At 32.7% G+C, this 15,063-nt stretch overlaps 1 protein-coding gene across 2 annotated transcripts in view; it reads right to left on the minus strand.

Annotated features, from left to right (window-relative positions):
* UBR1 (ubiquitin protein ligase E3 component n-recognin 1) overlaps positions 1 to 15,063 on the minus strand; it is a 134,221-nt gene that overhangs the window by 60,852 nt on the left and 58,306 nt on the right. For both annotated transcript variants that reach the window (XM_012546625.3, XM_023500812.2), the window contains exons 21-27: positions 14,308 to 14,432; positions 13,121 to 13,173; positions 7,337 to 7,439; positions 5,424 to 5,472; positions 3,805 to 3,959; positions 2,632 to 2,731; positions 819 to 928 (exon numbers count right to left, since the gene is read on the minus strand). In XM_012546625.3, the coding sequence (XP_012402079.1) occupies positions 819 to 928; positions 2,632 to 2,731; positions 3,805 to 3,959; positions 5,424 to 5,472; positions 7,337 to 7,439; positions 13,121 to 13,173; positions 14,308 to 14,432 (695 nt within the window). The remainder of the gene's footprint in view (positions 1 to 818; positions 929 to 2,631; positions 2,732 to 3,804; positions 3,960 to 5,423; positions 5,473 to 7,336; positions 7,440 to 13,120; positions 13,174 to 14,307; positions 14,433 to 15,063) is intronic.

Genomic DNA, 15,063 nt, shown 5'->3' on the forward strand with positions numbered 1-15,063 from the left:
TCCTAAAATGAAAAGCAAAGAAATGAAACATTTGCTCAAATACTAAATACTGTTTAGCTGTTTCATTCATGTCTACCTCCCAGAAATACTGGAGTGGTTTGCCATTTCCTTCTCTACCTCAATTTACAGATGAGGAAATTGAGGCAAACAAGATTAAGGGACTTGTGTCTGAGGCAGGATGTGAACTCAGGGCTTCCTGGTACTAGGCCTGGTACTCTACCTTGAGACTTAGCAAAACTGTGGTTTAATTCTTGATGATGATTTCTATTTGAAAATTTTCTTTCTTGGGGCAGCTAGATGGCGTAGTGGATAGAGAACCAGCCCTGAAGTCAGGAGGATCTGAGTTCAAAATTGCTCTCAGACACTTGATACTTCCTGGCTGTGTGACCCTGGGCAAGTCACTTATCCCTAATTACCTCAGGGGAAAAAAAAAAAAAAAGAAAAGAAAAGAAGAAAAAAGAAAGAAAGAAAATTTTCTATCTTAAGAAAGACAGGGTTCATTATATTTTGTTCTGTTCTAACACTGGGCACTAAAAAAAAATAGCCTGGCAAAGATTCTGTTTAATATATATCTATATATATATGTAGATCTTTATATAGATATACAGATACCTTTTAAAAACACATCAGAATTCATGCGACTTGGTGTCAACAAGAGAAATAAATGATAATGAAAAAAACATAAATTTATCATCAGAGAAGAAGGAACAAATTTAAGTTAGAAAACAATAGCTATGGAAAGAATAAAACTAAAACAAGATAGGTTTATTTTATTTATGTATCATTCAAGATACAATTATTTTATTTTTCTTATCTACCTGTAGTATCCAACTAATCATGTCCTTTTGAGCTTCCAACTGGGGAATTCCTTTCAGTTTTTCCAAAAGTGTTTGTATATTCTGAACATTCCCAGATGAACTTGCCAGCCCTTTTTCAGGAAATAAAAGTAGAATTGGACAAAATAAGCACATTTTACAATACTTTCACAATAAAATATAAAAAGTGTATCAATTTAGTTTTATAATTATTGGCAATTACTATGAAAAATCCATGTTAATTAAACACTTCCATTTTTCTTCTACCAAATCTTTTAACAAAGTTAATATGTAGTACAACTGACTAATATGTAAAACACATTTTCTCTTTTTCTGTTTATTCATTACTGGAGGGGAGAATAAAAAATAAGTATAAAAAAAGCAGAAAAGAGAGATTATATTCACAGATAATTATGTTATATCTCTAAATAATCAAAATTTCATTATGAAGTTTAGTATAAGAGATGCTTTTGTTTTTAACTTCATCCACTGGTTACAAGTTAATGAATAGTGGTTCAATAAAGAAGTCAGATTCTGTTTCTTGGTTTTCAGCACTTTTTTGAAAGAAAGTCCTATCATCTTTCTTGAAAATGTGTTTCAGTGGTTTAAAAAAAAACTTAAAAAAAAAGAAAACTATTCAGGTTATGAATTTAAAACTTTCCTGTTTAATTTTATAACTTAGACCTATATAATTTTGTTCCAAATTAGAGTTTTAAAAATATATATTCACTATTATTGTTGCTTCAGAAATATTTTAAGTTTAATTCAAAAACACAAATGCTCTACACAATGGCTACTACAAGATTTTGTTATTTTGTTGATGTGGGTAATTTTTCTTACTGATAGACTGAATCTCCATTATGTCTTTCTATTGTTTGTAAATGGTTATGGCTGAAAGAGCAAACATGCTTTGGTGTCACTCTAGTCAAATTTAGGTAGTCTAGTTTTGGACAACAGATTTATAACCCATTACCGGGTCTATACTAGAAGCCTTTTCAGCATGATAGAATGAACTTCTTGTTACCTAGAGTTACTTGAACATTAAAAAAGAGGCACTAAATTATACTTTAGGAAGCCCTTTTGCAAATATCTTAAAAATTGGTAATCTTCTCAAGTCTAGGATCTTGTCCTACTATAATGATAATGAAATATCAATTAGAACATTAAGTCTGTGAATGGCAATTTATTAATCCTGAAATAAGTGCTGCCAACAGCTGATATATTCTGACAAAAAGTGACAAGCCATGAAATGCACAACTCTTACTGTTGAACAAGGGCTCAAAAGGTCTTTGCACACAAAGATACAATCATCTTGGGGTAGAAATAAGGTATACTTCCTTTTGATTGGTGAAGAAAGAACTGTGCTACTCTTCTTTCCCCAATGAATGCTATATCTACATTTGTACTAACTAATAATGTTATAGTACACGAATCACTATTCTCAGTGCCAATACTGTAGTGTTCTTCTCTTGGACCACATTTCTCCAACTCCCAAGAGGTCTACAGCAGGCAACCAAGCACAACTGTAGTCAGAAGGTACTCTGTACTAATGTTGCCACATACCACATTCCTTTGCCTCCCTAACTTAGTCCCAGTCAAGTACATTTGCTTCAAGTGCAGGTAGGGCTAGTTACTGCTCTGCTAATACCCAAAGTCAGAGATTCCTATGAGTAGAAATTATTAAGCCAATAGTAACAAAACTAGAGACATCTTCCCAGGTAAAGAAGGCTAAGTCTATAATATAATATATAAGACTATAATCCTAAAATTTCACTCACAAATCAGAATTTCATTGAAAAATAAGAACCATACATACGTGAAGCCTTATAATAAAAGTCAAATGTCACTTCTTCTTCAGGAGCTCTTTGGAGCTGTTGTTTCTCTTCGAGTAAACCCAGAGCAAGAAGATGAAATACCTAAAGAAGCAAGAAAGAGAATACAGACTTTGGAACCATACATCTTTGGTTAAATTTCTTAAAAATTAAGAAAGATCCAGAAATATAAATAAATGCCAGGAAATATGGAAGACCTATATATGAGAAAACACAATGGGTTGAGGAAAACCATAACTATTTTCACACTGACTATAATAAAAGAAAACCATAAGTAGTGAGCCTTGACAGAGACTTAGAAACACCGAAAGATAATGCTTGTCTTTTTTGTGTTAGTTTAGTTCAAATGATTAAAGGATAAGGGTTTTTTTGATTTATTTTTTGTTTTTGGTGAAGCAATTATGATTAAATGACTTGACTAGGCTCACACAACTAATAAGTATCAAGTGTCTGATGTTGAATTTGATTTCAGATTCTCCTAACTTCAGAGCCAGTGCTCTATCCATTGTGCCAGATAACTACTCCAGGATAAGAGTTTCCTGTAAGATTTTTCTTCCTAATTTTTATTTATTTGTGATTATTTATCTTTCTGAGTTTTGTTATAACCAGATAGTTATAGAGTGTACAGTAACTTTTCAAAATGTAAGAGGAATTCAAAGAAATAAAAAATGTACTATTCATACCTTTAAAGGCAGAAATTCTTAGGAAAAATTAAATCCCTTTGTACAAGTCGAAAAATTTTACATTTAGATAACACTTTTAAGATTTACAAAGAACTCTCCTCACAATTCTGCAAGAAAGTTGGTCCAATTATTATAGTATCCATCTTATGGTTGAAGATAAGGAAGCTTAGGTAACATGTAATTTGTTTTTCCTAGTCACACATAGCTAGTAAAGGGAGAAATATAGAATTTGAACACAGGTCCTTAAACCCAAAGACTGATAAAATTTATCCTATATTAAGGAGACGATAAATAAAAGGAACTGAGTAGGAATTGTTAAATATGACAATGTGCTACTAAAGGAAACTGTTGAATCTCTTTTAGGTGTTTTTAAGCTAGATAACCAGCTGAAATCATTTAAGTGCATTCTTATCTGAAAGCAAACAGCTGAACTAAGGGACTTTTCTTATGACTCTAACTTGCCATTATACATACCATCTGGATCATAGCTTCAGTCCATAAATGACTATCCAGTTCCACTGCTCTACGCAATATGGTTGTGAGAATGTATATCATGATATCACAGTTGAGAATGTTAACCACCTTGCTGAAAGCAGGGCAAAATTCAGGAGGAGGTGGTGGTGGTAGTGCTGGTGGAAACAAGGCCACATATATGTAAATTTCTATTGTAAATAACTATTTATTTCATTACATGATTCACAAATATAGATGAAATAAAGACAAAAAGGAAAAAAGCAAGTTTTTGCTATATAAAAGTCAGAGCAAGTCCATGTCAAAAAAAGAATCCATGCTTTAGAAAACAGAGGCCTCCTTTAGAGTCAGATAATATCTGAATGAAGAGAAGCTGAATGCCCCCTATACACCTATGCAAGAAAATACCTTAAGAAAGAATAATGATTAAGAAATCCAGTTGAGTGGCCCAAGCTCAGTAAAACCAGTGTTACAGGCAAAGAAGATGGTAGCTTCCCACTGTGACCAGACCACTGGTTAGTGATGCATGTGCCTTATAAAACTGTATTTAGATAAAGCTAGAGAAGAAAGCCCCTCTGATAGAGCTCCAAGGTGTTTAGAAGCTCATAGCAGCAATCTTAAAAGCTATGGGAAAGGCAAGGTTCAGATGGGACAACCCAGATCTTAACACTCTGTTCTCAGGCTCCATAAAAAGGACACTAAAGATCCAGTGTTCTGAAGTTCAAAGATTCTAAGAAGCTTATCTTTAAAAAGTAGAGGTGAGTGCCCAGATCAGAATAAAAAAGGATAACTACTCCCTCCAAAAGTATGGCAGGGAACAAGGCCTGCTCCTAGCACAAATCCCTAATTTAGGAACTAAAGATGAAAGAATGAGTAAAGCAAAAAAGACAATAATCAATGTTAAAAATGATTGCAAATCTAGAAACTTAAAAAAAGGAGATTGTAATTCTGTGACAATCACAATACAAAAAAGAAAAAAAAGAAGAAGAAGAAGAATTTTCCCACAGGGATTAGATGAATACCTAGATGAAATAAAATAAAATAAATGAAAAAAAGAAAAGTTCTGGAGGAAAAAATTGAAAGGAGAATAAATAGCTTTGAATAGAAAGTGGTAAATCTTATCCAAGTAACAGACTCTTTGGAAATTGGAATGGACAAAACAGAAATCAATGATTCCATAAAACAGCAAGAAATATTAGGGGAAAAAATCAAAGTAAAAGAAAATACAATATACTTGCTAATATAAACAACTAATCTGTAAAACAGGTCAAGGAGAGATATTCAAAGAATTCTTAAAAAAAACAACAACAACAACAAACTAAAACAACTTTGAGAATTCTGATCAAAACAATAACAAATCATGCTCCAAAGGGTATGTGATAAAGGAAACATCTAAGCTCATAAATTTTTAAAAGGAAAAAAGAAGATATGAGCCACTGCTTTGATCATTCAAAACTCCCTCCCTCACTGATGTGAGCCAAATTTTATAAGATGAACAAGAAACAAAAATTTTCCTTTTCCTACCAGCTGCCCAAAATAGCACCCCCTGCCAACTCATCAAAAAGATTCTTGTGCTATCATTAAAGCATAAAGCTGGTTCAATTTACCATCTCATTTCTTACCTTCATCCTTATTTTCTTGTTTTTTCCTTTTCTTCTGCATATGTTCAGCCTGTAAAAGAAAATTCATTTTTATTACATTATACTAACTACAGAGAATAATTCATTTTAAACAGGAATGACAAACCTTATGGCATTTTAGATTCTTAAGTCTCTCTGAATCATTTTTCACATTTAAAAAATGAGGGGGAGATAAAATGACCTCTAAGGTCTTACCTAGAGGTGCTGCTCTGGATAAATTACTAAATTAATGCCATCACATTATAAATACTGATATATAAGGCCCACCAGTTAAAAATTAATAGGCCACACATATTTTGACAACCCACTGTGATCCATCAAAATGACCCAACAATCAACAAGTTTGTGTCAACCTCAAGAGTCAGAAAGTGGTTTAGTATAGCATTTTTCCAACCCTTTATTAGTTGCTCTGAGAAAACTTTGGGAAAACCTTGCCCAATTCCTAAAACTGGAGTCCTGGTTAGAGAGGGAGCAGGGGTATCAAGCAGGAGAGAATAGAACATGAAGTGCCCTCTTATATAGACTTCATTCCTAGCTTAGTGATAAGTTGTTATGTCACAACAGGTAGAAGAAGAGGAGACTTGAGTGTCTCTCTGCCTGTATCATCTCTGGTATGTTCAATTAGTGTTTAATGTCATTAAAAAGATGGATTTCTATTTTACTTAGAAGTGAGGGGGGAAGGCAGAGTGTGAAAAGATGGGATTAGTGGAACTGCAATCTTTGGGTATGGAACACTGTCTATATTTCAGATTTTTTCCAGGTATTAATTAGTTTTGTTGATTTTTTCCCTCTTGCTCTTTTTTTTTTTTTTTTTTTTTAATTTTTGAGAGTTAGTTTTTAGGGGATGGATTTAGGGGATAGATAAATTTATATAATATACAAGCAAGAGATAAAAAAAAAATTTTTTTTTTAAAGTCAGGTTACAGGCACTTAAAACTTTCATAATTTAGCTGTAGCAGGAAATTTGGATTAAAGGAATTTTGTTTTTCTAGGATCTCACTTCTAGGAATAGCATTTCTTCTTAGAAATGCAAGAAAAATCATCCTGCAGGAAATAGTTTGCAACTGGTACCATTTAGTGATTATAAAAGTTACTAAATTAATACTGATGCCCATTCAATGTTCTTACATTACTAGAACCAAGCATGGAATAACAACAACTACAATAATAAATTCACCAAATTATTAGTTCTTGATATAAGTAAGCATAAAACATTCCAGCTTTGCTTGCTGAATTTATGACTTCAAAAAAGAGCTGGAAACACTGCTGCTAACAGTATCCAACAGTCTTCTAGCTTAATTATTATTGTTGTTGTTCAGTCACTTCAGCATTTTCTTAGTAAAGATACTAGGGTTGCCATTTCCTTTTCTAGTTCAATTTACAGATTAAGAACTGAGGTAACAGGGTTAAGTGACTTGCCCAGAATCATATACGAGCTAATGTCTAAAGGTAGATTTGGAAGTTGAGCCTGACTGACTCTAAGCCTGGTACTATATGTATTGTGCCACCTAGCTGTCCTACTTTATTTTTAGAATTCTTCTTTGTAGAATAATGTACACAAATGGATAAAATAAATTAATTTAAAATAAAATATCTAAAAATGTAACTGTGGAGAATTTTGTTTTTTAAATTTTTTTAAACTACCTTTAATTCTGTCAATGTGATCTGAGGCAACAGGCCATGATTTTTAAATTTATAATTAAAAAACAGATGAAAACAAAATCAAACAATGACCTCAAAACTCATTTGGAAAATATGTTAAACTATTTTTCAAATATGTTTGGGTTCTTTCTCCTCTTCTAAGATGGGGTCCCTTTTTATTCTTTGTTCAATTTTCTTTAGAAGAAGAGAAATGGTAATGCCTACCTCCTTGTCCTTTAGATATTATTTCCTACCTTGCTGTGCTGTGTTTTGGAGTAGTGATAAAAGAACATATTGAATTCTTTCATGCATTCCTCCCTCAGCTCATAAACTCCATGGCCTGATACACCTGGTTTCCTAAAAAATAAAAAATTTTAAAAAGCAGATCAATTGTTAATATATATAATTTTTAAAATGTGCCTTTAAGATTTGCAAAGAATTTTTTTATTCAAACTTTTTATTTTCAAAACATATGCAAGGATAATTTTTTACCACTAACCTCATGTTCTAATTTCCCCTCCCCTGTCCCCCCAACCCCCACTCCTAGATGTCAAGTAATCTAATATATTCAACTGTAATATTTAAAAGCCTTATTCAGACAAAATAAAAACTGGAAAATTAACATAAACCATAAGATCTAAAAACAAATAAAAACCCCCAATCTTATCCTATTTAGTTTATTTGGTAGAAAAATAATATTTTATTATAGTAGAAAGCCACAGGAATTATGCACAGAATATGAATGTAATGGAATACTATTATGCTAAAATTGATGATTTCAGAGAAACTTGGGAAGACTTGTATAAATTGATCTAGAATGAAGTGATCTGAATTAGAACAATTTATACATCATTATAAAGCCAATTGTGAAAGACTGAAGAACCAAGATAAATGCAACAACCAATCATGATTCCAAAGACATAAAGAGAAGTATGTTACCTACTTCTTACTGAGTTGATGAACTCAGGCCTGAACTATATATTTTTTGGACATAGACAGTAGAGAAATCTGCTTTGCTTGGATATGCAAATATGCAAATTTGTTACAACAGTTTTTCAGTCACTTTTCAATAATGTCCAACTCTTATGAACCTATTTGGAGTTTTCTTAGCAAATATAATGGAGTGGTTTTCCATTTCTTTTTCCAGCTCATTTTACAAATGATGAAACTGGATCAAACAGTGTTGTGACTTGTATCCATGGTCATACAGCTATTAAGTACCTGAGGCCAGATTTGAACTCAGAAGGATGAATCTCCCTGACTCTAACTAAGCCCAGTGTTCTATCTACTATCATTCTAAAACTGTAAATTATGGAAAATACACCTTCTTTAAGACATCTCTCTGTGAATGCCCTACACCAGTGAAATTATCAGTCAAGGGCATACCCCTATCAACAATACTCTTCTGCTACTCTAAATGTGAAATACCTATTTAGGATCCAATGAGTGGAAATTCTACCAGAGGAAGGATAAAAATCTAGACAATGTCACCATAAATGGTAAATGGAAAAAAGATGAGCTTTTCATCTAGCAAAATTCAGAATAAACAATAAAAAGCCTAACTGTTCCACTGGTGTACATACAATGTGAAAAGAAGGAGAGGAAGATTTTCAGTAAGCTTGGGGTAGGCCCTCTAATGTTGAACTAAAACATGGATATGGATAGGGATAAAACAGGATGGGAAGCTGTCAGAGGAATATTATTAATTATTACTAATTAATTGACCAAATGGAGCTTGGTTTATTGTGTTGGTTTAAGGCCTGGTCCTTAAGAAATCTAGCCAGTAAATCTCAAAATATCTTGGAAAGGTTCAGAGGTGCAAAAGAGGAAAAAATATTTTTAAGATCATTTATAGGTAAAGGTATAATACCATTATGTGGGCAGAAAGAGAAAAGGAGGGAAGAAAGGAGAGAGGGAAGGAGAGAAGGAAGAGAGAGACAGAGAGGGAGAAAGAGAGAGAGAGAGAGATGAAGGAGGAAGGGAAAAAGGAGGAAAGAAGGAAAAGAGGGAGGAAGAGAAGAGAGGAGGGAAGAAGGAAAGCAGGGAGGGAAGGAAAAAAGGAGAAAAGAAAATTTAAAAAAATCTAAATCCTGATTGACTTAAATTGAATGTAAATAACAGTCATTTTTGTTTTGGCCAGAAACTTTGAAGGCTTGCCCCCTCCCAAATTTATTGATTTAGTTGTTTTGTTTGTTGTTGTTGTTTTGATTAGGTGAAAGCATAAGATTCTTTGCCTCAATTGCTACCTAGCCTTAATCACTTAATGGGTGTGGCCTCAGTCAAAATGAGACCTGTTGAAGACCTTAGCTTAAAAAGGCCAAGGTCTCCCACTGAATCCAGGGCCATCTCCAATCATCTTGATCTGTATCTTGCCAATGGACTGAAGATGGCTCTGGAGGGGAAAATGATGACCTTGCACAGCCCTCCTTTATTTAAACCCAACTGACTTGCATATCATGGCATCACCTCCCTGATGTCATAGTTCTCTTCAAGAACTAAGGACAAACAACAATTACTAATTAATATCATTATTATTTTGTGGGGGAGTACGAGGAGGAACATACCCATATTAAATATTATGCAGACCTATTTAAATATACTATAAATAAAAACAAAAAGATAGCTATTGGGAGATGATTACTGTGTCTAAACAAAATACATTAATAAATTATTTCCCTAAGGAAAAATGTCATTGTCTGGATGCTCAGAGTAAGGTTCAAAGAGAAAATAGGAAAAAAAAATAGAAAAGGGGTTCTCAATAGATGATGATGATGTTGGTACAAATGGTCTTATTTGCAGATGATGTTATGATGATTGTATCAAAGCTTAGAACACTACAAAGACTCCTATAAAAGAGACATACAACAACTCAAACATTCAGCTTAACAATACAAAGATAAACGAAGTTGATAAAATGAATGCTCACTGATTAAACCAGAAGTCCAAATTTTTTTGATCATGTCCCCGATCAACAAAAACATTTTGAGTACATACCCCAATATGTGTAAATTTATTAACTTATGAATTATGTTACAAAATATACTAATAATTATGCTATACATTGTTTTAATACCTGAGTTTTAGTACCTATCGTACAATGTACGATAGAAAGTTTTAAAAGATGAGAGAAACAAGGAAAAAGTATTTGTTTCTAGAGATAACAGGGAACCACTAGAGTAAAGTGAATAAGGGAATGGCATTCTGATCTTTAGGAAAATCACTTTAACAGCTTTCACCTGTGTGGAGGAGAAATTGGTAAATAGAGGGAAAATAAGATGATAAAACCCTTAACAGGTTGGTAGCATTGTAAACAGAAAGGAAGGGATATTCAGACCAGTTCCAATGGTGTTTGATGAAGAAAGCCATCTACCCGAGAGAGAACAGTTGGAACCAAGTGTGGACTACAACATAGTATTTTCACTCTTTTTGTTCTTGTTTGTTTGCATTTTGTTTTCTTTCTCTTTTTCTTTCTTTCAAGATTTTTCTTGTGCAGTATATTTGTGGAAATATGTTTAACATATATTGGATCATTTGCCAACTAGGGAAGGGGGGAAAGGAAGGGGAAAAAATTAGAACACAGGGTTTTGTAAGGGTGAATGTCAAAAATGACCCATGTATGTATTTTGAAAATAAAAGGTTATAATAAAAAAAAAAAAAGGAACAGATTTGAGAGATATGATAGTGTAAACAAAATTTAGCAACTTTTACTTATGACACCAAGGTTGTGAACCTGAGTGACTAGAATGACACTGATCTACTCAATAAAGAAAGTAAAGTTCAAAAAGGAGATGGGTTCTGGAGAAACTGTAAGGAGATCTGCAGTGCCTACTGTACCCTATCCATACCTGTTCAATCAATAGACTTATTCTATCTCACTAAAAATGAGAATTCTGGAATTCTACATGTAGTTGAATGTATTTTGCCTTTTCTCCTTTCCCCTTTCTTCTTTCCTCAGCTATTTGTAAGTCTCATTAGACAGTCATTTTGCTTTCTTGCTTTTCTTTTTCTTTGGAATGTTTTTTATTGCTTCCTCCAAACAATATTGTGAACCTCTAACACAGAAGTATTCTTCAGGCACACTATCTATCAAATCTAATCCTTAAATTTAATCATTACCTCCACTTCACATTCATAAGGGATGTTATTTAAATCTTTATTATATAGTCTTTTGGTCTTCCCTCTTTTCTTCAAGTTAAGTCTGAATTTTGGAATACGAAGTTCATGACCTGAGCCACAGTTAGATCCAAATTTTGTTTTAACAGACTATATAAAGCTTCTCTACCTATGGCTGCAAAGGGTATAAGCAATGTGATTTCTATATTGACCATGTGTTGATGTCCATGTGTAGAGATGCCTATTGGGCTTTTGGGTGAAAAAAAGTGTTTGCTATGTATGATCAGCAAGTTATTCTGGGAAGATGAGAGCGGGGAATATATAGCAGAGCAGAGATCAAATCAGAAGGACAAAAAAATGAAGGCAAAACATAAACTTCTTTCAAAAGGCAGTTAATATTTTAGTCTATTAGTTAGTCAAGCTCATATATATGTATACATACATACACATACATACATACATACAGTTCCAAAACTCTGTCAAATTTTGTTTTCTTCTCTAGTACTTAAAAATCTTAACATACAATAAACATTTAGTTTCTTCTAATGAGTATTCTGACATTCAATTGGACTTCATTCATGAAAAACATTCCTTTGCTTATTAGGTCCCCTTTAAGAATAACTGCACAGAAGTAAACCCTGGTTACAAAAAAACATCCACTGACAGAAGAAGGCAATTGGTGTTAAGAACATTCCAAGGGATATTGGCAGTATGTAGGTAAATATGAATCAATGTTGAAAAAATCTTGTTTTGGATTGAAATTCAGAAAGGCCTTACATGAAATGATAGATAACTGAATGCTTGAAATTTGAAGTGATCACTGAGAAAATATACACAGAAAAGAGAGGAAATAAGCCATAGATTTTTCATCCATGTTCCACACCCTAACTAACTTCCATTCTTCCCCATGCCACTTATCAAATCTATACACTTTCCTTAAAATATTTCAAAAGTCATAATTAATTTTATAGTTTTTAAGGTTTGTATCATAAATTCTTCATAAAAATAAACCAGAAAACATTCATAAATGTATGAGAGCATACATTTATTTGAAATAAATTAAAAATATTAAATATGTTTTAAAAACCCAGAGAAAGAATATTTTTAATTAATAAAAATATTTCTACTTCAAACAATACCTAGTTTTTTTCTTTAAACAAAATAATATTTTGTGGGACAAGATTTTTTTTTTAAGATACCATGGAAATGCTGGAGAAATGTACCATAATTATAATATCACAATTTGTTTAAATATCACAATTTATGATTACTCAATTATCTTTAGATGTTCTCAGGTAAGGTTCTGTTTTTAAACTCCCTCCAATTACTTTTTTATTATATAATAAGAGCTCTATTCCTAGAACTAAAAGCATCCAAAGAGAATGAATTGTCAAATTGAGCCTATGGATTATATAATAAGGAATGCTTATAAGGGTTCACTTTTATCACTTCCAAAATCATTCATAGTCAAATGAAATTGCCTTCCAGTAACTCTGCAAATCGCTTTTATACTCCTCACTTTTGAAAAGGAGAGTCTGAACATGAAAAAAGGTTTTAAATTCAAAGGAATAATGTTGTAATGAAGAAATGATAGGCTCTCTACACATGGTAAATTATAGCTATAGAATTTTGGTGCTCTGTGTCCAAGACTTAGCATCACTTGGTTTTGCCAGGATTTTAATACAAATTAAGAAATACCTTTTCTCAATATTTTGCAACAAAATTTTTTAAAGGATAATTAAAAAAAGTTCCCCTGTTTCTAATTATATTGAATTAACTTTTAAATTCTTCGTTGTATACTTGGAAATAAATATTTTGGAGGAGTGCAATTCTAGAAGTTCACATAAGCATTTTTTAACTTCTACAAAGCACATGAATAATGATCATACTAACTTTTAAAATAATTTTAAAGACAAAGCACTTACTTAAATATGGCCACTTTGTTGATGACTTTCTCTAAGCCAGTTTCATTGTTTTCCTGCGGAAATAATATTTTTGTTACTTGCTTTTATATGGTTTCATTCTTTTTTATATTACATGACAGAAATCTTCACAACTCTGTCAATAAACTATACTGCTCTGTGATAATAAAAGGTCAATCTGCAGTACAATAGAGAGGAAATTAACTTTTAGTTTTTTGGACAAATTGTCCTAATTAATTTCGACAGTCTCATCAGTCTCTGACAGCAATACTATCAATCTTCTGGTAAAGTTTGACCTCGTGATTTTTTTTTTAGAAATTATAATCAAATGATCAAGTATAAAATTTCAGTTTTCTCATTTGTAAAGTGAATATAATTAAACCATCTATTTTGTAGAGGGTCACAGTCAGTGGGGAACCTGCTAACAATGCCTGGTTCGGCTCCCCATCTCCCCTAAGGGCTTTCAACCTTCCTGCGAAGTCAGGGGGCAGTGACAACCTGTGTTGAGATTGGTAAGGGTGATACCAGGTGGCAAACTACATAGCAAGTTGTTTATGTGGTCCTACATGCTCAGAGTTGTTTTTGTTACATTATATAAAGGAGAAAGTCCTTGGAATAAACAGACTCCATTTTCCCACCATCCTCAGTAGTCCCGCCTCATCACTTCTCCACTAGGAAAAACTATTTTATGTTTTGTCACCTCAACTTGGGAATTTTAGAAAGCAGGACACAACACTATCTCCCAGGACTCTTACAAAGGAAAGTACTTGATAAATTTTAAAATGTTATTAAATGATAAGTTACATAAAATATGTACAACAATTGATGAGACTAATAATGGGTTATAATAATAATACTCTTTGGAACTACAATTTGAAGATATGTATGTTTTCAATATTCCGAAAGAGCCTTGATTTTTGTTAGTTTAAATATCCCCTTCACCAGTAGAGATCACAACTCTGTCAAGCTTCAACAGAAGATTTTGAATTTGTGTCCAAAAATGCAGCCATTACATGGTGGTAAAACTTTTGGAGAACTGATAAATATATCACAGTATTTGAGGAAAAACCCTTTTTTAAGGAAGCTTTAATTTTATAACTAACAAAGGACCAGGGAACCTAAAAAGTAAAACGTTTTTAATTAAAGGGCTGGGGGGAAGGGGGGGGGGGGAAGGAGAGAACCCTACTCACATTCTCTGGTAAGGATTTGGCAATAATACTATGAGGCATAGGCTCAATGCAAAGTAAATGGATAATTTCCCGCATAATAACCTCTTCTTTATCCACGTTACCCACTCCAGGCACATAACGCTCTCCTAATAAGAACAAAAGAAAAATGAAGAATGATGAATATTAGAATACCAATACTATTTGTTTAAATTATAATCGCTCATGTGGGACTTATAGAAATTGCATTTTGTGAAATCTCAGCTTGTGTATATAGCTGTGTAAAAGATAAGAAATATTTGCAGTTTCTCTAAATTTAAACCCTCTAGGATAGTAAGCACTTAATAATTGCTTATCCATTCATCCATCCTTCAAACTACAAAGTCTATTCAACTACATTAGAAGATATTTCTAATTATGACAAAAACTAGTCAATTGAATCAGGCACAGAGCACCTGAATAGTTGATATCAATAAACTGTTTCTTCTTCAAACCTTCACTAATCAATAATTTGCCCCTTGTCTGCCTGTATCAAAAAAGGAATGACAATTCTTTTTTAAAAGCCACTTTTAAAGGAACTTATTAAGATACCATTAGTATTAAGCAATAACCAGGAAAAAAATTAGGGACAACTTAGTATTGTTAAACTTGGAATAATATTTGTTTATACTCCACTAATCCATATTGTAAAAAGGAAGCCATGTAGCCAGATTCTGCTTCATCACAATCATCATGAGCCTTTTAGCAGTAACAAGGAACCTCTCATGCTTCCAATTGCCA

Source organism: Sarcophilus harrisii, chromosome 2 (assembly GCF_902635505.1).
Source record: "Sarcophilus harrisii chromosome 2, mSarHar1.11, whole genome shotgun sequence".
Classification (NCBI taxonomy): Eukaryota; Metazoa; Chordata; class Mammalia; order Dasyuromorphia; family Dasyuridae; genus Sarcophilus; species Sarcophilus harrisii.